Source organism: Urocampus carinirostris, chromosome 13 (assembly GCF_059441175.1).
Source record: "Urocampus carinirostris isolate Australia breed hairy pipefish chromosome 13, RoL_Ucar_1.0, whole genome shotgun sequence".
Lineage (NCBI taxonomy): Eukaryota > Metazoa > Chordata > Actinopteri > Syngnathiformes > Syngnathidae > Urocampus > Urocampus carinirostris.
The window spans coordinates 26,912,357-26,935,095 of NC_142361.1; the positions used below are offsets into that span (position 1 = coordinate 26,912,357).

The window sequence follows — 22,739 nt, forward strand, 5'->3', positions numbered from 1 at the left end:
TTAGCACCACAAAATGAGGGGGATTGGGTCATTTATTTTCTCTTTCCAGAAGTCAATCAATGATTGTGCACACTAATAATGGTGCATTAAAATGAATCACGACTGGCGTTGCACAAGTTTATGTTAGGGTCTAATTTAAACACACAGTGAATATCTGTGAATTATTCTTTACAGATTTAATTGGCTCACAAATGTGTCAATTATTACTTGACTTGGTTACCAATGGCTAAAGATATTCGAAGCCGAAGTAGGTCCCGACATTGTTTTCAACACAGGCCCTCATAGGTTTTCACAGGCTGCAAGGACTGCAAGAAAAAGCTAACAATTGGCCGAGAGTGGTGTCAACCAGAAGGTCAGAGGCTAACGGCCGTATTGGAAATCATCAGACGAGGCTGTTAATTTTCAAGTTGGAGTGATGGAGCGGAACGAACGGATTACAACAAGTAAATGTTTTACACGGTTGGATTCACTGGACGGTGCTGAATGTACCGACTCCATATTTGCGAGGAATTATATAAACAGCTGACTACAAGCGCACTTTTTGTGTTTCGGGTTAGGGTTAACCCTAACCCTTTATAGTTTTCGGGTATCTTGTTTCAGACTGATCGTGATGTTTTTGTGATGAGTACCGTAAATTCCGGATTATAAGCCGCTACTTTTTTCCCAACCGTTCAACCCTGCGGCTTATTCAGTGATGTGGCCAATTTAAATAATCTTTCTAACAGCCGCCAGCGGCGCTCGAGTACAAAAGGTAAAATTTAGACCGGTGGAATATATGCGCCAAGGAAGACTGCAACTTCTTAGCTTGTGCACAAATTAAATTAGTGTAGAAATATCCTCACCATGCAAATTGCAAAAGGAAAGGCACATGACGCAGCTTTCAAGCTTAATGCAAACGAGCAGTCCGATAAAGAAGGAAACAGTGCTACTGCACGTAAACTTTACTTTGCTAACGTGTTGCTAGAGTGTTTTTAAATAAGGGAGCGTGGGACAACGTCTATATGACATAGTCTCTTTCCCATACTGGGGAAGACGACTCTGATGACTTTAGTTATAAGGAGGAAGATGAGGACGGTTTACCGTGATTACTACATGTACGGTATGGTTTTTTAATAGAGCCGTTTACCGTGTTGCAAGCGTGTTGCTAGTCGTGTTTTGCTACCCTTCACAGGCTTTGGGCTGAAAGTTAGAATATTATTATTAAAGCTTTGAAAACTCTCTCGGTGTACCGTCTTTCTTTGTAAATATGTGTAACCATGTATAATATGTATTTGCAACTGTATATTTTTGTAATGTATTTATTTTAGAGACTTATTCTAATATGTTTTCCTCGGGCGAAAACAACGGGGGCTGACGGGAAGTGGAGTAAAGGGAGACGTGTTTGTGGATGCAGCGGACAATAGTGGATATATATTTTTCCCACCCTTACCTTTGGAAATATACTTTTTTTTTCCTTGGATTATTTTTAACGGGACCCGGACTCTGCAGGTCTGCATCAAACCTTAAGTACCGGTATCATTTTGCCGGCTGTGGTTTTTGGACTGTGTACTTTATATTTAGTTACAATTGTGGGACTCAGAGTCGGGTTTGGGTTAAATTTGTGATTGTGTTACATGCTTTAATGTGGGCGCATGCGGCTTATATACAGGTGCGCCTTGTGTAAGTACAAAAGCGGTTATCCTCTTAATATGTGGTGGGTGCGGCTTATAATCAGGTGTGCTCTATAGTCCGGTACATTTTAAAGTGATCTTCACATCTTGAATCCCAAGAGTTTAAGCTTTCCAATGATATGTGGCGTTTCACTCGTGACATAGTGTGTTTTAAGGATTAATGGAAAACAATATATTACACCATTAAAAAAACAATTCTGTATCGGGATATATTACTTTATTTAATAGTAGACAGGAACTTGCACAATTGAGTTGACCTCAGCGTGCCCAAGTTATCCTTTGAGCGTCACGCTACATCAAATAGCAACAGAGAGTCAGTGAGACAGCAGTGAGCTAATTTTGGACGTCCATCATGCAAGCAGCTGCTGGTGTCCTTCAGCAAGCACCGAACAGCTTTTGGCAGTGACAAGACACTCCACTTTCTCTCTCTCACACACATACATTAAGTAACACCGTGTTGCCGTCCTCGTGCCTGCAGGGAGATAATGTCAGGGCACAAGGAGCAACAGAACCTGGCACTCATTAAACAACTGGAAGTCATTCTGGATTCCTGCACATTGGAGCTCACTGCAGTGGATGAAGTCTGGCCAAACTTGTACATAGGAAACATGTGAGTGAGGATGCAGTTGTGCTGTTTTGTTCTGGTCGAGCGGCTATTTGAAACATTTGTATGATTCAGCTATGTAGGTGCTGCTGTTTTCATTAGCATAGGCTCTGGCCCAGTTCTTTAGTCCTAAATGCTCACTTTACTAGAAATAAGGACCAGGAGACTGCATATTCTCTGTTTACCATTTACTGAATGCCAGAAAAATTGAATACACAGCTGTGGAACCATTGTCAGCATGTTACAGAAGAAGTCTCTCTTATCTAAGATCGTTCCTAGTCTTATACCGTTCTACCTGCCCACCAACCTAAGGAGACAACTCAGCCTCACCACTGTGCCAATGTAAAACCCAACTGACTTTATTGGTTCAAACTCGATAATGTGTGCAAGAGTACTTTTAGCTAGTAAAACGCCAAGCAAGGACAGTCACAGAAACCGTAGTAGATCAGCTCAAATCTTCTTTATAATATTTGAAAGGCCTAATTGAGGAGATTCTTTAACAATATTACGGTGTATGATCCCTTACTAGTCTGAGCAGGATATTTTAAAAATAATTTTTATTGTTATTTTAGTATGAGTTGAGATGCAAAATCCATCTTTTTATCCATCCATGGGGCAACCATTTTAAAAATGCTCTCTAGTAATGATGACATCGATGTTGCCTAGAGATAAGCTGACAAGCAATCCAGATGTCAGAACCAGAACAGATGGTAGACCCAAACGTGTAACGTTTTACAACAAACTTTATTGCGGAAGCTGAGAAATCAGGTAAGGGAAAGCAAGCGCCAACAATACGGCGATCGCTGGGTAGGAGGTGCAGGAAGCTCACAGGATCGTAGCATGGTCGGAAGGCGGTAATGAGTTGAGTAGCGGGGACGGGTGATCGTAGCTTGTTCGATGGGCATAAACGAGTCGAATGGGCAAACACTGGTCGATTAACCGGGCGTGATTTTGGAGCGTGGTCGAAGGGAGGAAATTCAGGAAGCCGGAGACGATCGGGAATCCAGGGACAGACGAGCAGGACATAGGTAAGGACTGGACAGACGGGAGCCAGAGTCAAATAGTGCTTGCCTTGCATGTGCGGAGGTTCGCTGACGGACTGACAAGGACTGAATGGAAGCGTTGAGTTTAAATAGCAGGGGAACCAATCAGGCAACGAGCAACAGCTGCCGCCATACGAGCGGGCACAGGTGAGGGCAATGGGTAATCATGACACAAGGTTCACTTGCTTTCTGAAACAGAACCATAATTTTTTTTAAGTTCATATTTACATTCACATACATATTCACAGCAAGGGCTGCGTTATCATGTTAACGCACGAACCAAAAACATGAGAAAATGATTTACTGTTTAAGTTAACATTTAAAGGCAATCAAAGTGATTTTCCTACTCGTGGATTTGCACTTGTGAATATAAAATTTTGTTTTAATGATAATAAGATTGAAAATAAAAGTTTTTATTTATTGATATTTTTCAGAGTCATAAGTTCCAAGCAATATATCCTTCCAAAGTAGTTCTAATCTATTGTCAATCTTAGCTGTAAAATTACAGATTTTACAACAGAATATTTGAGCATAGGGCACAAAGTAAAGATGTTACAGTTTCATGATCCACCAAGGAAAAGGAACATATTTTTCTCGCACTTTCTTAACAAGTAGCAGCATGATGGGTTATTAGCTGCAGCCTTAGCAACTGTGATGTCATCATTACTCGACAACATTTTCAAAATGGCCACCCCCGGGAAAGGATTAGAAACCCACAGATTTGGCTTCTTAATACTTATTCAATTTACGGAATATCAATAACCATGCTGTGTTTAGAACAGTGGTTAGCACATAAAACATCTATCTGATAAAAAGTCCTTTGAGTTTATATTTGTTAGACTTATTCGGTTACCTAATTTTTGAGTCGTTGTCGATACCAATTGCACATACGGATGCCATTATTACATACATTTTCCTTCCTTCTGCAAAAAATGACTGATATTTCCAAAGATACAGCATCAAATCCCAACATAACTTATTTTTAGACATTATCGAGGCACAGTTTTCTCATATTCCTTGGAGTATCGTTAATATTCAAACCTTGCATAATAAAATACATTGACACGATCCATTATTTGATGAAATATTCCGTCAGCTACACTGACTTTGATTAGAAATGAACAAACAGAGGCGTGTTATATCTGAGAGCTTTTGGTTCACTGAAAGGGCAAGAAAAATCCATGCTACAGTATTTTTGTTGATCTAGGGATTTTCAATACCAGTTTTTTTCACAATAATACGGGTACAATTACTGATACTTAAGTATTGCGTTGTCACGGACAGATAGCAATGAAACAAGTACATTCACTGACTCACCTTTCAGCCTGAGTCTCAAATTCTTATTTTGTAGCTTTTAGCAAAAGGGCTACCAGAAGGTGACCTTTAACGCTATTATCGACCATTAGATTTTAAATAATAATTGCATATTTACTTATAGAAGGGGGCACCAACCTTCTGGCAGCAGAGAGCTCCTTTATGTTACTGGTTAGCACGAAGGGATACCAGTTTGTTTTTTTAAAGCAAGAATTCATAATGTTATTACTATTTTTTACGATCATATTATGTTGTAACTACGTTGTAATCGAACATAACATCATTGCCCTCTTTATGTATTTATTTCTGTATCTATTGTATTTTTATTTTTGAGAGTGTGTGCAACTGCACTTCAATATATATCTGTATTTTAGTGTTGATTCTCATTTACAACTAGTTAGAAGTGCTTCAAAGTGTTGTCAATATATTTCTTTCCCTTCTCTTTTTTTTAGGTCTCATTATTCAATATTATATTGAAATTATTGACAAAGATAAATAAAAAATAAACTAAAAAGATGAATAAAAGACACATGAAGTAGGACCCCGACAACCCAAGCGTTTAAGGTAGCCTTGACTGCAAATTATTAAAAGTGGGGTTATAATAGGCTCAGTAAACCACTAAAACATCACGCCAATTAGAATGCAAATTTCCTAAAAAGTTACAATGATTCATCCCTGGTAAGGTAATTTCAGAAATAGTCTCCAGGCTACTCATTGTCATTGTCAACTTTATTGTCAAATATGCTATATGCATAATATACAGCACAGATTAAATTACTTCCTATCACCCTGCGTGCAAACATACAATTAATAAGAAACAAATACAAATAACAACCAGCTAAAAAAAATATGCATATAAAAAAAGAAATGTATACAAAGTTTAGAATAGAAAGTGTACCACCGGTATGTATGTAAGTACAAGCCGGAGTCTAAATAGAGCAGTTGTGAATTGATTTGACAGAAGGCAGAGGATCTGAGAGTCATTTAGAGTCCTGACAGCCTGATGCAAGAAACTGTCCTTGAGCCTGCTGGTACTGGCTGAGAGACTCTTCAGTCTTTCCCCCTAAAAGCAGGTTAAAAGGAAATGTTCTTAGGGGGCTACCACTTTGGTGACCCCTGAATTAGAGAGTTAATAATCTCCTGTAATTAAAAAAAAATATATTTTTTTTCTAGAGCCGTAGCCCAAAATAAAAAGACCTTATCCAAGCTGGGCATCACTCACATCCTTAACGCAGCTCACGGGAAGCAAGGAAGCATCGGGGACCAACGTTTCTACGGCAACACCTGCGTTTACTTCGGCATCTCTGCTGAAGACTCAGACCACTTTGACCTCAGCGATTATTTTAAACCTGCAGCCGACTTCATCCATAAAGGCTTGAAGAACAATAAAGGTACCGTTATCTTGTTGGGTGTGTTACAGAAAAAGTAGTTAGTTACTGTTACTAGATAGTTCATTTTAAAAGTAATTCTGTTTCCCCCAGATTACTGACACCCAAAAGTAGCGTGTTACTCTGAGAGTAAATAGCTAGTTACAAACTTAAGTATACACTCGCATTTAAGCTGACGGCCTAAAACTGCTTCAAAATTGCCATATATCAAAAGAAATACAAGAAAACGTGTACGTCAACATGTGAAAGCGGAAAATACTTCGTATTTCTTGGCTTGTGCAATCTTGACAGCTTGCAAAACAAACACTTAGCAAAGACACTGTCAGGGCCAGAACAGACGGTAGATCAAAATGCGTTACATTTCACACCAAGCTTTATTGCGGGAGCGGAGAACTCAGGCGCGGGAAAACAAACGCCCGCGATTCGGTGATCGCTGGTCAGGAGAAGCAGGATACGGGAGATCGAGCGTGGTAGTTGGGCAGAAAAAAGTCGGGCAGCCGGGACGGGAGATCAGAGCGTGGTCAGTGGACAGAAACAAGTCGGGCAGCCGGGATGGGAGATCTTAGCGTGGTCGGAGGAAGGAATCAAGTCAGGTAGCCGGAGACGATCGGGAAACCAGGGGCAGACGAGTAGGATACAGGATAGGATGGGACCGGTGGGAGCCAGAGTTAAAAAGTGCTTGCCATGCATGTGCAGAGGTTTGCTGACGGACTGACAAAGAGTGAATGAGAGTGTTGAGTTTAAATAGGAGGGGAACCAATCAGGAAGGGCAATGGGCAATTCATGACAGAAACTCCATCTCCATTTTGTCTTTGGGCTTCAAACCACTTGAAGGTTTGCTCCTTCATTGCTGAGTTTGGCCCAAGTGTATTTAAAAATAATTTTACAAATAAAAAGTACCAATTACTTGAGGTTGAAATTTGTGAACTTTTCTTAGTAAGCAGTGGAGTACCATATCCAGGGTTGGGTAGGGTTACTTTAACTTGATTACTTTCATTTACTTTTGGATTACTCCAATACCAAATATGCTAATAAAAGACAAAAGAAACTAAATATGAATAAAATGATGACTCACAACACGTGGTAAGCTTTCTCTCCTGGCTTTGATCTCTTTGATCTCCGGCAAAACTAACAAAAAATGCGACAGAAACAAAATGAAAATAAATCCAAACAGCTTGCCGACATCATTTTTGCCGTTCCATGTATTCCGTTACTCCCCAAGCCTGCACAAAATTTAGTAATTTTATTCATATTTAGTTTCTTTTGTCTTTTATTAGCATATTTGGTATTGGAGTAATCCAAAAGTAAATGAAAGTAATCCAGTTAAAGTAACCCTACCCAACCCTGACCATATTGTAACAGCGTTTGAGGTACAAATTTTTATCAATAATGTGTTCCAACACTTGTTACCGAGACAAGTAATTTCATTCCAGGAACACTGGTTGTCTGTATTTATCTTGATTTTCTGACTTTGACTTTTCAGGAAAGGTTCTGGTGCATTGCATTATGGGTGTGAGCCGCTCAGCCACTCTGACTCTGGCCTATCTGATGCTGCGTCAGAGATTTTCACTCCACGACGCTCTGAGACACGTGGTCCAAAAACGGGCAATTTATCCCAATCGGAACTTCCTGATGCTCCTTCAGCAGTTGAGCGAACAGTTGACATTGAAAAGGAGGTTCTGTCCCATTCTGTGAAGGAATTCCTCTTTTTTTCTGCAAACAAACATGTATGGACAATACTTCCTGTTTTCCATATTTGTCTATCATTAAGTATAAACTTTTCTACATCATTATTATTTAACGTTTTATAAAGTTTTTTTTTTTACTAAATTAATGTATAATGAACACTGTGGTTTTTGTGTTTGTATTAATTACACACACAATCCTTACAAGTGCATTTTAACCGTATAAAAAATAGTCAAGTCATGTTTATTTGTATAGCCCTTAATCACAAATCTCAAAGGTCTGTGCAGACTACACACTATTATGACACTATCGCCTGATCTCAAACCTACATGAGGGCAAGGAAAAACTCAAAACCCTCAGCATGAGGAAATAAAGAAACATTGACAAGGGGCCGCACACAAGGAAATCCCCATTCCAGTATGACCGGGCTGCAATGGATGTTGCAAGGGCATCAAAAATAAATTCACAGACATAATCAACGTGAAATATATGTCATAGAATATCAGTGTGTTTTAAGCCTAGATTTAAACAGTTTCACTGAGGTTGCAGATCAAATCTCAGAGGGCAGAGCATTCCACGGCACTGGGGCTCGAATAGAGAACGCTCTTGAACTTAAGGATTTTTTCTTGGCTCTTGGGATCACTAGTAGACCAGCATTTTTCAAGCAAAGGCTTCAAGCAGGGGAATTATAAAGAGAAAAAATAACAATGACATTTGTACGGTTCATTTATAAATCATCTCCCAAGACATGGAAAAATAATTTCCTAATTACATTCAAGTGCTATACACATTTTATTAATACTTTATTTGTGGAGCATAAATGAAGCACTAAAATCAAACAGTTTTTAACTATATAAGGGAGAGACCATTTTGACAAGTTTTTCCACTTATATCAAACAGATGTGATATTTAGCTGAAAATTAACAGAGGTACGGGCTAAGATTGGTCCTAAAAAACCCAGCACAATCCTAACGGGGCCCGCAGGTATTAAAGCCCGAAACCAGCCATAGAATGACCGATTAACTTGATTTGACGGATCGAGTGCCGAGCATACCTGAGTTTTCATATTTTATTTGTGAGGACTGGAGTGGAGGAGGGATTACCTCTCAACTTTTTGATTTTTGAATTATCCACTCGTCAGTTTTCTTAGTTTCTTTTTCCTTTGTGGAGGATCCACGTGGCGCGTGCGCCAAAGTGGAATCCATTGCGCGGTTCCTCCACAAAGAAGAAGAAACAGATAAAAAAAATGAGAGCGAAGCCAGGACAGGCCTAGACCTGAACATGTCAAGAGACCGGACCAGATCGGAGGCGGGAGGCAGGAAGGGTGAACTCATTCGCGTTAACGATCAGTTACTTTTATTAAGGAAATAAAAGTCGTCCAACACTCAGGGACAAAAACCAAAACAGGCTTACAGGCAAACAGGAACTCAGACTAGGAATACTCACAAAACAGGCTTTTACTCAGAACGGGCAAGTACAGGTTTCCTCAAGTCAAACAGAACAGAATACTGCAAAGTAATGCAATGAACCTGCAACCGGCAAACCCCAAAACCCGCGCTTAAGAAGCACACACGCAAATTAGAAAATCTGCTACAGCCGGTGCCAAGGGGGCGGGGCCAGGCAGTCGCCACGGCGACCATGCTGGACATGACATCTTAGGCCCGAACTGACCCGAATATTGGGTCGGGCTCGGGCTTAAGAGCTTATCTTTAGCAAAGACAGCCAAAATTTGATCGTAATTATTAATTTTGGGGGTTGAGGTTCTGTTTAAAATAGTTGATTGTAAGATTGATCATATATTATAATATTATCATATATATATTTTTTAATGTATATAAACATTATTATACAATGTAATATCCTGGATTATAATAATAAAGTCAAAAACAATTATTATTTCAAATAATATTAATTGAAATAATTCAGTTCCGAGGTCGTGACATAAAACCTCCTGTGTCGAGTTTGCATGTTCTCCCCGTGCTTGCGTGGGTTTTCTCCGGGCTCTCCGGTTTCCTCCCACATTCCAAAAAACATGCATGTCAGGTTAATTGGCCGGTCCAAATTGTCCCTAGGTGTGAATGGGCGAGCGGGTTATCTGTCTCTGTGTGCTCTGCGATTGGCTGGCAACCAGTTCGGGGTGTGCCCTGCCCACTGCCCGAGGGTGGCTGGGATGGGCTCCAGCGCCCCCGCGACCCTGCTGACGATAAGCGGTGCAGATAATGGATGGATGGATGGCTTTCAGTGGATCAATATAATATAAATATTGTCCTCTATAGAAGTGTTTCCTGATTGATTCCCCGTCCTACTTAAATTCCGTCCTTTCACTTGCCTGGGTCAGTCCGTCAGCGAACCTTTGCTTCTACAAAGCAATCACTTCGACTCTGACTACCGTCGGTCCCACTTTTTGTACCCGTTTTCACCCGTCTGTTCCTGATTTCCCCATTTGTCTCCCGCCACGACCTATTTTTTGACCCCGACCAAGTTTTGCTCCCCCGTCCCGGCTTACGACTCGTTTTCTATCCCGATCCCGAACTACGCTACCATCTCCCACTCCGGAAGATCCACTTCTGCATTCAGAACACGCTCTGATCCCGTGAGCGGCGTGCTTCCCGCATCCAGCGAGCACCGGATTGCTGGCACTGCCTTTCCCATATATTTCAATAAACTTGTAAGTAAACGTTACGCGATTGGGTCTACCATTTGTGCTGGTTCTGACAAGTACTGGCAGGCCGTGTTAAAAATTAAAAGTTAATTCTGAACATTTCATAACTATCAATTTTACTTCAGGTCATATTTTGTCAAAATCATGTAGACGTTTTTGGAAAAATAATAATACGTAAAATGTTTTTATTTTCCTTAAGCATGTGGAGAAGACGAACTCTTGGTGCTTTTGTGGGTCCAGAACATTTTGTTGACATAAAGGCTTTTAGAGAAATTCAACAATGAGAAATTATATTCACGTAGGTTGGTAAAGCTTTTTATGTACGTGTGCAACATTATTGACACACAGGCAGACACAAGCAGGAAAGGGGTGGTGTGAATGTTTGTCCAATCAGAATGTAGAACATAATGCATGCTAAAAATCCGCAAAATATTGAAACCGCAAAAATTGAACCACGATACAGCGACGGATTACCGTAACTAGATTTAAAGAGTATCTTCTTAGAAAAAAATCAAAGCCCTACACTGAGCCAATTCTCAGATGTCTTTATATCCAGACACTGCACTGGCACACAGTGATTGCTAAAGTAAAGGTTGTGCCTCACATGATTGACATGCCCAGTGGGTCGTCTGGCTTTTAGCTGTAGCTCCCGGAGCTCTGTCACAGTGGGGGGGTGTTCATCTGCTGGATTCCTCAGAGATCGTCTCACCCAGAACACTCACATGCATGGAAATAAGACTATGCAGAAGCCTAGTTGTGCCTTAGTGATAAAACAGTAAAATATCATCCTAACAATACAGCAGTATGAAAAAGTGTGTGAACCTTTTGGAATTGTTCATATTTCTGCATTTTATGACCAAATGCGATCTGATCTAAGGTTTCTCTGCCTGCGACAGAGAAATAGATAAAGATAACGTCGCACTTGTGCTGTTAGGCACAGGCAAGAAAAGCTACTAGATTAGTTCTAAGTTTGATAAGTGGTGAAATGAATGGAGTAAACACCAGAGTCAATATTCATTTGAACCAAAGCCGGAAATTTGAGGAACGATGTACAAGACAATAAACAATGTTTAACATAAAGTACAGGAAAAGAACAGTCTCATTTGGTTTAAGGTGTTTGATTAGAAGTCATACGTTTGGTTAATCTTGGTTTATTAACACTTATTTCTATTTTAGACCAATTAATGTCGATAACCTATTATTAGTCACAAAATGTACATTCATGCACACTGATTTGGTTCTAGAATCCACCTAAATTTATTCAGTGTCAAAATTTAAAGTCACGCAATCATACACTTTGAATTTAAACAACAATTCAAATGAATGCAAAAATGTTCATCAAATAAGCACAGAAAGACAAGAAAATTCATGAAATAAGCAAAGAAAACCCAATTCTGGTGTTTTCCAATTCACTGATGTGCATGAGTCCAAAGTGAAGTTCAAAGGAATATTCCAATTCCTGCTGCAACTTTAATGCAACGCTCTTTGATGAATCAGAGCCAGGAGCCAAGAAGAGATCTGCAGGTTCGAGAGCATTCTCCATTCAGGCCATTGTGCTATGGAATGCTCTGCCCCCTGAGATTCGATCTGCAACCTCAGTGGAACTGTTAAAATCTAGACTTAAAAACACACTTATATTCTCAAGTTTATGAATGACCTATATTTCATGTTGACGATATATGTGTATTATTTGTTATTGCAACATCCGTTGCAGCCTGGTCATCCTGGAAGAAGGATTATCTCTTGTGTCCCTTCTCAAGGTTTCTTCGTTTTCCTCATGTTGAGGTTTTGAGGTTTTCCTTGCCCCCGTGTAGGTTCTAGAACAGGGATGGTGTAACAATAGTCTGTGGTTTGCAATAATCTGTGGTCAGTGCAGCCCTTTTAGACTCCTTGTGTATTAGGGCTATTCATAAAAACATGACATGACTTGACTTGACTATTGCCCAGGCATGTATACGACAGAGAAAATGTGAAAGATAGGAAAATGGTAAAAAAAAAAATTACCAAAAGAGCTAGAGCATAAACACAATGAGAGAAGGGGGAGGAAAAAGTAACTGAACCCTCTACCTAGGGAGACTCAAAGAGCAACTGAAACCAATTTTCACCAAACATTTTAATTCAAATGTGTGCTACTTTATGCAGAAACCTGACGAATCCCAAAAAGTTTAGATATTTTTTCATACAGTTAGTTCACAACACAAGATTCTCAATAACCAGTGGTGGGCTGCCAGGGCCTGCAAGGTCTTCTCTGCTCGCCAAAAAAATATCTGAATTATGAAATGAAATGAAATGAAATGATCTGCATTTATCTAGCGCTTTTCAAGTCAATGACTTCCCAAAGCGCTTTACAATGTGCTCCACATTTCCCAATAGCGGCCTTGCAGCCATGTAAGGCGCTAACCTGCTTATTGGGGGTATTAGGGGTTCAGTGTCTTACCCAAGGACACTTCAACATGTAACACGGACGAGCCGGGATTCGAACTGGGATCCCCTTGATCTCAAGACGAGCGCTCTACTTCCTGAGCTACTGCCACCCCGCCCCATCATTATGTGATGTTAAGTTTATTTTGTCCCTGGATACTTATCAAATAATTCCAAATTGTCTGTCAGCTTCTTTTTTTTATTATTTTTCCCCTAGTTGCACTGCTTCCAGGTGTGTACTTTCATAATTTCACATCAAATTTCACAAACTATCATTGGCTAGGCGTGATGATCCACCAAAGCGATTGCGCCAACAGCCATTAAAGTTGAAGAGACCGAGCTGATCAAGGATATATAATATTGAGTAATTTAGCGAAAGGTCGGGCAACTCCAAAGCGAGCAAACCTTTTGTAAGCAGGTAAAGGTTTTGTTCGCCACTTTCAGCCAAGAGGTAAGATCTTAAGCCCGAGCCTGACTCAATCGGAATCCCTGGGCTGGGTCGGGCCTAAAATGTCAATCATCAAGTTCAGGTCGGGCGGAGCTTGTCTCTCGATGACTATTTTTAATAATACACCCGTCATTTTTCTTCTATGTCTGTTTATACAGCCTTGTTTAACTTAGATTTTGTTAAAAGAGAAGTGGCGCGGGGCCCTTCACGGGTCCCCCCTCGTGTATTCTGCATGGCAGGCTCCCAAGCTGCGGACAGCAATTTCGGAGCCAGAGAACCGGGCGTGCGGCGTACATTACAATTACATCTCCTCCACCACAGTCCTCACAAATAAAATGGGAAATTTCACTTCCAAGAGCCATCACTATGTCACGGTTGCCATGGCGCCCGAGTGGCCCGGCCTGTGTGGCGCCAGCAGCTCGCTGACAGATTGGCTTCCTTTCTAATTAAGCTCAGTGCTCTCACTCACCCTTTGTCAGTCCGTCAACGAATCTCTGCACCCGCAAGACGTGGGTTTTGACTCTGGTTTCCTGCTTGTGATTCCTGTCCGATATTGTCCCCCGTCTATTTTGTCCTGTTTAATATCGATCTCCAGTTTTGTTTCCGTCTAGTTTGTCCTGTTTAATTTCGATATCTAGTTTTGATATCAATCCTGTCTGTCCCGTCCTGTCTGGTATCGACCCCATCTGTCCAATATCTGCTCGTGCAATTGGTATCAATCTCATCGGCCTCTGGCTTCCTGTCATTCCACGCCAGTGTCACGAACCAGGGCAGGAAACAGGAATAAGAACCCAATAGCGTAACATACTCACAGTTTATTAGGGAGAAGAGGAATGCCCGCACACTCGATCCCGGGATCAATGGTCGCGGAAGTGGATTGAAATCCGAACAAAAGAGTGGTCAAAATCAAACAGATCAGGCACAGGCAAATTTACAGAACTAGGCATTTCACACAGAGTTTAACAGGAGTTTCGCGGACGCTCTGACAACTAACGGCTCAAAGGACAGCGTTTAAGTACTCCCAGGAGGCAATCTATCAACGCGTTTCAGCCGGTGTCCATGGGCGGACCCAATTGGGCGCCGTGGCAACCGTGACAGAACCTGGCGCTACACAGCTGGGACCAATTGGGCGCCATGGCAACCGTGACAGCCAGACTGCTGCCTTACGTCTTCCGCCCGAATCACTGGCGTTTGGGTTAGCGTGCATGACTGCCCCATTTCCCGTCAAATAAAAGCTTGTGTAAGAAACGTCACGCATTTGGGTTCTCCTCCTGTTCCAGTTGACACACGAATTCAGACCGGAGCTGAGTGTCTATCATTAACAATGTCCTTGTGGAAATTGAGTTCAAAAGCATTGTGAATCCTTTTTTATCTTTCTGTGGGGGCGGACGTTTCATCAGTCGCTGTCCACCGGAGTTGATACCCAATTACTATGACAACAGTGTCCAAGTGTCATCGCTTTCCCTGAAATGTGTTAATGTCACACTAAAATCAGACAATAACCAGATTCTAGAAGACTGGCCTAATCCAGTGTGACAAGCTGCCTCAAGGGGAGAACAATGTGACATTATCCGACGAACTGATGAACTTTAACATTTGCTGACTCACTAAAGGTGCACAAGTGAGCTTTGTGATTACGTAAAGAATTTCATTGGGGAGCAGTGCTGTTCTCCGCACAGACAGACTGACATTTACCAGTAATGTAAATACAGTTTTTATGATCAAATAATGTGTGTTGGGTTTCGTATTTCATCTTTTTTATATTGACATCTGATATTTGATATAAGTGTTTGTTAAATGCGGGTTCAAGACTTTGAAAGGGCTACCTGTGTCACGACCAGAACGGAAATAGGACCCAGATGCGTAACGTTAATCACGAGTTTGTTGAGATATAAAGGAAAGGCAGCGCCCGCGATCCGGTGCTCGCAGGAAGCAAGCCGCTCACAGAATCGGAACGTGTTCCGAATGCGGAAGTGTATCTTCCAGAGCGGGAGATCGTAGTGTAGTAGATGGAAAAACAGGTCGTTAGCCGGGACGGGAGATCAGAACGTGGTCGGAGTCAAAAAACAGGTTGTAGCCGGAGACAAACGGGGAAATCAGAAACAGACGGGTGGAAAGCGGGTGAAAAACGGGACCGACGGGAGTCAGAGTCAAAAATGCTTGCCTTGTGAAAACAGAGGTTCGCTGACGGACTGACAAAGTGAGTCAGTGAGTGAAAGGACTGAGCTTAAGTAGGACGGGGAACCAATCAGGTAGTCAGCAGCAGCTGGCGCCAAACGAGTGGGCACAGGTGAAAGTAATCAGTCATAATGACAACCTGAGATTTAAAAATGTCTAACCATCCCAGCCATCTTTGGGGAGTGGGCAGGTTGCAGGGCACACAGAGACATACAACCATTCACATGCTCCTAGGGACAACTAGGACCTGCCAATTAACCTGTACTTTTTTATGTTTCTTATTTAAAATATGACAACAAATATCTAGAATACACTTGTATTTTAAAATATTTAGCATCAAATGTTTGCAGCGGGTACAAAATGCTGCAGCCAGGCATTTAACTAGAACAAGAAAGTTTGATTGTCGTGATTACCTAACTGGAGCCACCTGAGGTAATCAGCTGGCGTGCTGGATTGCGCTTACTGATTGGTGGAAGCTTTCTACTTAAGCTGTCAGCGTCCAGAGATGGACGTTTGAGTGTACTCCTCGTTTCCATGAGTGAGTCTCCAACATTCAAGGTACCCACGATCCCTTTGTCTATTCCAAGCCTGCTTCTCGTTGCCTGACCCTTTTCTGTTACAAGTTTACAATCTACTCTCCTGTCCCGGCCACCGACTTACCTGCTATGTTGCTCGTCACGCGTTTCACCACGGAGCTGCCATTCCGTCCAAAGAGGCTTTCTGCCACCAAGAGCCGACGTCTCAAGCTTGCTCCACCGACCCTTGTCCAAATAAACTATAAAACTGACGCTAATGGATCCGAGTGCTTGTTCTGGTCTCTGACATTGATCATGATTTTAGCTGCCCTTGACTGGTTTCCTGTCAGTATAAGATGTGATTTTGGTATTGTACAAAGGTTTGCATATCTATCACATTTAAGTACCCACAAGCCACCCCAAAAAAGTTCCTGCTTGGAGCTTCTGCTGGTCTAACATACTTTGATACTGATCTAACAGTGATTCCAAGAGCCAAGAAGAAATCCACAGGTTTGAGAGCATTCTCCATTAGGGCCCCTGTAATGTGGAATGCTCTGCCCACTGAGATTCGATCTGTAACCTCAGTGGAAGACTTTAAATCTATGCTTAAGACACACTCACAACCAATAGCTTATGAGTGAACGTTGCGCTCACAGTCTTATCTTCTTGTCTTTGATGTAGAAGGATGAGCTTGATTTTTGCACCTTGCATGCACTTTGAGCCATCGTACCAGCAGTTGGACCTGATGTATGCTAACATCGAGAACTCGTTGCATTGGTCAAGGTTGTGGGACAGAAAGCTGTCAACTGGAAATTATGTTATTACCAATAAAGTATTCAATGTCAATGGTGTCTGTGTATTGTCTGTTGATGCCCTTGCAACATCCATTGCAGCCTGGTCACTTGTGGCCCCTTCTCAAGTTTTCACCATTTTCCCCATCCTGAGGTTTTTTACTTTTTCCTTGCCTTGATGTAGGAGTCAGATCAGGGGATGTGGTCTGTGCAGCCCTTTGAGACTCTTTGTGATTAAGGGCTATACAAATAAACATGACTCGACTTGACTTGACGTTAATTAATAACATTCTGTCTGTATATGCAGCACTACAGTAGGTTAAGTGTGGGTTACTTCCGCAAATAGGTCCGAGTATCCCGGACTGTGACCTTTGTATATCGTCATTGTGTAAAAGTATATCAATGTGTGTCACCAACTTTTCAACCGGCAAACATTTGCGTGTCAAGATCATGTGGTGCCAAAGCAGGCAACAGCCTAAAAATATCACGTGAAACCAAAAGGAGCAGTTAGCGTATGTCCTCATGTCAAATGCAAAGGAATACAAGTCCTTCACACAATGACATGACTGGTAAGTTATCCATCTCGTCAATATTCTTCATGAACATTTAAAAGTTTGATATTTTTGGTGTTTTTAAATCGTTTTGTGTGTTCAGAATTGTATAGCATGGAGTAGGAGGCGTTCACAAGACACATAAGACTCGGAAATTGTAAATTCCCAATGATAATCAGGATAATACTATTACTGTTAAAAAATTATCATCTAATATGATTTAAATATACATAATTTCTTATGTGATGAATTTATTGATACGAGTCTTCCTCATGATAATAGTCTGTCGTGTTTGAATTTTATGGTGGTATGCGGTGTGAGCGTCATGTTATTAGATGTATTTTAGCGCTGTCAAAATTTAAAGCTTTAAAACTATTTTAACTCTTGAGTTAAAGCGTTGAAGCCTTTTGATTGTATGAGTGAAGGTGTTAAAAGCTGTGTAATTCTTTAAATATAAATATAAAACCTTTAATTTCCAAAGCTTTAGGATCAATGGAAGGTTTTAAGTCTAGAGTAAAATCTTTGAAGCTGCTTTAATTTATGGGTTATAACGTCAAAAATGTAAACAAAATGTAAACAAAAATTTCTCAATTAAAGCTTTAAAACGGCCCTCGTTTTTTATTAAAGGTTTAAAGGCTGCTTTAATAGTGTAAAACCTGCCAGATTTAAAATATCCCCAATACTTGCCAACTTTAAAACTTTATCTCCAAGGTTAAAAAGTTTAACTCTTAATTTAAAGCTTAAAAACTGCTATAATTTAAGAGTTAATGCGACACAGGCTGGGTAATACTTAAAAACACAATATACCTGTAGTTGAATATTTACTTCCTGAGTTAAAGCTTTAAAACTGCTTTAATTTCTGAGTTAAAGTCTTAAAAATCCGGTAGATTCAGATGTTTACTCCTGAGTTTTGTAATGACAAGAGTTAAAGCTCTCAAGCCCTAAAGCTTTAACTTTTGACCACCCTCTTTTTCATCGATGATCATACAGTAGGTGAACCATGTCATCGGGTGCGGTAAAATCAAGAGGAAAGAACCCCTACACGGCTGTTAAAGTGGACCCAGACAGCGACTACATTACCCCGGGTACTCTAGACCTGGAAAAGCTTTTCTGGTCTGGAACCAGCGTTCAATATGCACATGTTAACCAAGTCTGGCCCAATATCTTCATCGGGGATGAGTAAGTGAAAAGGGTGGGGGAATTGAAACTACCGTATTTTCCGCACCATAGGGCGCACCGGGTTATAGGGCGCACCCCCAAAAATAGTTTTTGGTCCTATATCTTCCATACATAAGGCGCACCGGATTATAGGGCGCTACAATGGGAACGTCGACAAAACAGTCAGATAGTTCAGTCAAACTTATTACCCCCTTAACATTCCGAAACCTTGCAAAGAAGAAAATACGTGTCGTAGACACGTGCGGATGCGGTGTCCGTACGATGTCACTCAAATGAATCGTTCCAAATATCATTTGGAAGGTTAAAGTCTTGGGATTCAAGAAATGCCAACCATTCCTTAGTTTCTATTTTCTTTTTCGCTCACAACTTTACTGTGCATATGACAATAAACATTTGGAATTGAGTTAATTTTAAAAAAAGACCCATCACAGAAACATCGATATCACTCTGAAACAAGATACTGGGAAAATATATAGCCGGAGTAGCTCACCGAAGTCGTTGTGTTCAATAATAATGTGCAACCATGGTCCTCTCATATCCGTGAGTGTAGTAAATCCAGGAGAGTAAAATATTTACAAATACAGAATGGTAAAACGTTTCCTCTATGCCGTAGACAACCAGACTTGCTGTTCACATTCATCTTTTTCGGCCAATTGCAGGCTTTGTTTTGCCCCTTTAGCCTATGCGAGCCTGTAAATGATAAAAAGGATCCGCCCCCTTTACCTCAGAATAACTTTAGCCAATAGTGATCGATTCAAATGATGATTGACACATTGGTTAGCCAATGAAACGCCGGTATATAAATCCCAGCATACACCGCGGACTACTTCGCGTTCGGGGGAAAATCTAGTCGGCGGTGTCTTGCATTAGTTGCAAGACTTTGCGACTTAATATTGATCCATATATAAGGCGCACTGTATTATAAGACACATGGTCAGCTTTTGAAAAAAATTAAGACTTTTAGGTGCGCCTTATAGTGCGGAAAATACGGTACTTTGTGTAGCGAATGTAGGGGTCAGTAAAATTTTACAGTGAATAATCGATTGACAATGGAACAAAATTGGGTGGTCAATAAATTATTTTAACCAAAACTTTATTGAGCAATTAAATTAAAGAGCCAAGTTTATTTCTTTCTAAACTCGTCTTGCCTTTTGGGAGCACCACATTTGTTTTTCAGAACGTTATATCAGTCTCATAATTTGAAGGATTGGCTACATAGCAATTTTTAAGAGAATTTTTTTTATTGTTTTTGACAGTTCAATATACTTTGATTAAGACACACACACTCTCGGCTTAATGGAGTTTTCTTTCACTAACCTACAGAATAAACTTGAATACCACACAAAGGAAGAGAACTAAATGAAACAGAACGATAGGATTAGGGATCTTGGCAGGGACTCAAAAACATATTACATTATCGATTTTGCAGTCCATGAGAATGATCGATTGCTCAGTCCAAAGGAAAAATGTATAGGTACACAGATGAACTATCAACTTATTTAGAGGACTTAAATTTTTCATAGCATGTCAGAAATTAAATATTACTTGCCTCTGCGCTGAAAACGGTTTGTTGAGATATTTTTCTTGGTTCACCTTTGAGGATAAAAAAGCACCTCGGCCTGCTCTGGTTTGTGGCTGCAAGAAGTCTCTAAACCGTCTGAAACTGGCATTCACCTTACAATTTCTCTTTCTGTTCGTTAAGTTTCTTTGATAACTTGGACAAGTTTGAGGCAGGTGGATAAGGTGACACAACGTTATAGTTACCATCCTGTCCAAAACTAGCATTCATCTTACAATCCCCATTTTTGTCCGTTAAGCATGCATATTGGAGACATGGCCCATGTACAACTTGGAAAAATTTCGGCAGGTGGATAAGGCGAGACAACATTATATTTACCGTCCGTGACTGACGTTCGTCCAACTGGAAGCTGTGGAAATGACCTTCATCTTACATTTGTGTTGACAACGGACAGGAAGACGGCCTTGGAGCGACCCGGCCTGAAGGAACTCGGCATAACGCATGTGTTGAATGCTGCGGAGGGAAAATTCAACAACGTGCTGACTGGCGCTGATTACTATAAAGACGTAGACATCCGATATTTTGGGGTAGAGGCCGATGACAAACCCACGTTCAACATCTCTCAGTTTTTCTGCCCGGCGACACAGTTCATCAGAGAGGCCCTGAAAGAAGCACAAAGTAAGTCGCCTGAGCAAAATCTAGACTCTGCCTTCTGTCCTTGATTCTCTTCATGGTCCAATTCCTTCCAGGTAGGGTGTTGGTGCACTGTGTGATGGGTCGCAGCAGGTCAGCCTCACTGGTCCTGGCCTACCTGATGATGGAGCAAGGCTTGACGGTGGTGGACGCCATTGAGCACGTGCGGCAGCGGCGTTGCGTCCTACCCAACCACGGCTTTCTTAAGCAGCTCAGAGCTCTTGACATCACGCTACAAGAGGAGAAGTTGAGGCTAAAACAGCAAAAGACACAAAAACAGTAGTCTAGATTGGGATCGTGTCTCGAAAGGGTTGGGGCGAATATTTGGTCTTTGTCTACAACCAACATTCTTGCACCAATTTCCAAGCTTACATCCAGATATTCTGCAATTTGATAACAAAACTACAGTAAAAACACAGAAACTCGAGAAAGAGTAATAGGCGGTAACATTTGAGTCAAGTTTAAGCAGTCCATATGCAAAGGCTGCCCTGCAAAGGGCAAATATTGTACTGTACCCCCAAATTAGATGTGTTTTTTTAAGTTAAGGGACCCCTGAATGCGTCCACTCTAGGAAATGAAGACGATGACTTTTTGTTAAACATCCAGGTTGCGAGACTACACTGGAATTAGGCAGTTCCGTTGAGGTTCTTACTCAGAAGATCATGGGCATAAATGAGGTACAGACAAAGTTGTTTGATTTACACGTGCAGTCAAAGTGGCTGACAATCACTTTTATACTACGAAGGAGGGCTATGACAAAAAAAACTTTAGAGGTAGCAGAAAAATCCTTATTTCACTCAAGGCCTTCTACTAACTGGAAATTAAAATACAATTTAGAACCCTGTAGAGACTGAATGACAACTGAATGGATATATCCATCCAATATCTGCACCGCTTATCTTCAGTAGGGTTGCAGGGGTGCTGGAGCCCATCCCAGCTGTTAACAGCATTAATTCTGCCTAAAAAAGTAAATGAGTTCTAAATGACTGAAAAACAAATAATAAAATAATGACTATAAAAATAAATCCAAGATCCTTACCCTGTTTTAAAATGTTTACATTAAGTTTAATGTTTTCTGCGATAATTAACACAATAAAACATGAAAACGCAAATTGAAATGACCAAAATATGCAGTTAAAATGTGAGATGTGTCATGACCACAACGGAATCAGGACCCAAATGCGTAACGGTAAACACAAGTTTATTGATAGAAAGAGAAGGGCAGCGCCCGCGATCCAATGCTCGCTGGACGCGGGAAGCAAGCCGCTCACACAATCGGTTCGTGTTCCGAATACGGAAGTGGATCTTCCGGAGCGGGAAATGGCGGTGTCGAGGATGGAAAAAAACGCTATAGCTGGGGCAAGAGCACAAAAACGTGGTCAGAATCAAAAACGGGTCGTTAAGCTTAGTCGGGCTCAAAAAACAGGTTGTAGATCAGGTACGGACGGGTGGAAAAAATGGGTACAAAAAGCGGGACCGACGGGAGTCAGAGTCAAAGTGCTTGCATTGTAGAAACAGAGGTTCGCTGATGGACTGACAAAAGGCGTGTGAAAGCAGTGGGCTTAAAAAGGACAGGGAACCAATCAGGTAGCCTGCAGCGGATGGCGCCAAACAAGCTGGAACAGGTGATCCTAATCACTCATCATGACAAGATGAGTACCAAATGCAGTGAATTGTCACAATAACGAGCCAATAGTCCTAAAATGTATCTTAAATCCATCCATCCATCCATTATCTGCACCGCTTATCCTCAGTAGGGTTGCGGGGGTGCTGGAGCCCATCCCAGCTATCTTCGGGCAGTGGACACCCTGAACTGGTTGCCAGCCAGTCGCAGGGCACACAGGGACAGACAATTTGCTCGCTTATTCATGCAAGAGGAAACCAGAATGCCCGGAGGAAACCCACGCAAGCACGGGGAGAACATGCAAACTCCACACAAGAGGTTCAATCTCAGAACTGTGCTGCACACGCGCTAACCACTGTGTCACCGTGCTGCCGTTTCTTGAATCTAATATTTGTATTCCATTATTAGAAAATATATTTTAAAAGATTTAACAGAGAAAAAAAAAACACTTCC

At 41.2% G+C, this 22,739-nt stretch overlaps 2 protein-coding genes across 2 annotated transcripts; both read left to right on the forward strand.

Moving 5' to 3' along the window:
- Positions 1-2,131: 2,131 nt before the first annotated feature.
- LOC148354195 (dual specificity protein phosphatase 13A-like) lies at positions 2,132-7,789 on the forward strand. The gene is made up of 3 exons (XM_088351859.1): positions 2,132-2,280; positions 5,805-6,022; positions 7,503-7,789. Exons 1-3 carry the CDS (start codon positions 2,156-2,158, stop codon positions 7,712-7,714), a joined length of 555 nt encoding a protein of 184 aa, XP_088207985.1. The 5' UTR covers positions 2,132-2,155; the 3' UTR covers positions 7,715-7,789.
- Positions 7,790-18,271: 10,482 nt separating this feature from the next.
- LOC148354196 (dual specificity phosphatase 29-like) lies at positions 18,272-21,179 on the forward strand. Its single transcript, XM_088351858.1, has 3 exons — positions 18,272-18,450; positions 20,424-20,647; positions 20,719-21,179. The coding sequence occupies exons 1-3, from the start codon at positions 18,272-18,274 to the stop codon at positions 20,943-20,945; spliced, it is 630 nt and encodes a 209-aa protein (XP_088207984.1). The 3' UTR covers positions 20,946-21,179.
- The last annotated feature ends 1,560 nt before the right edge of the window (positions 21,180-22,739 follow it).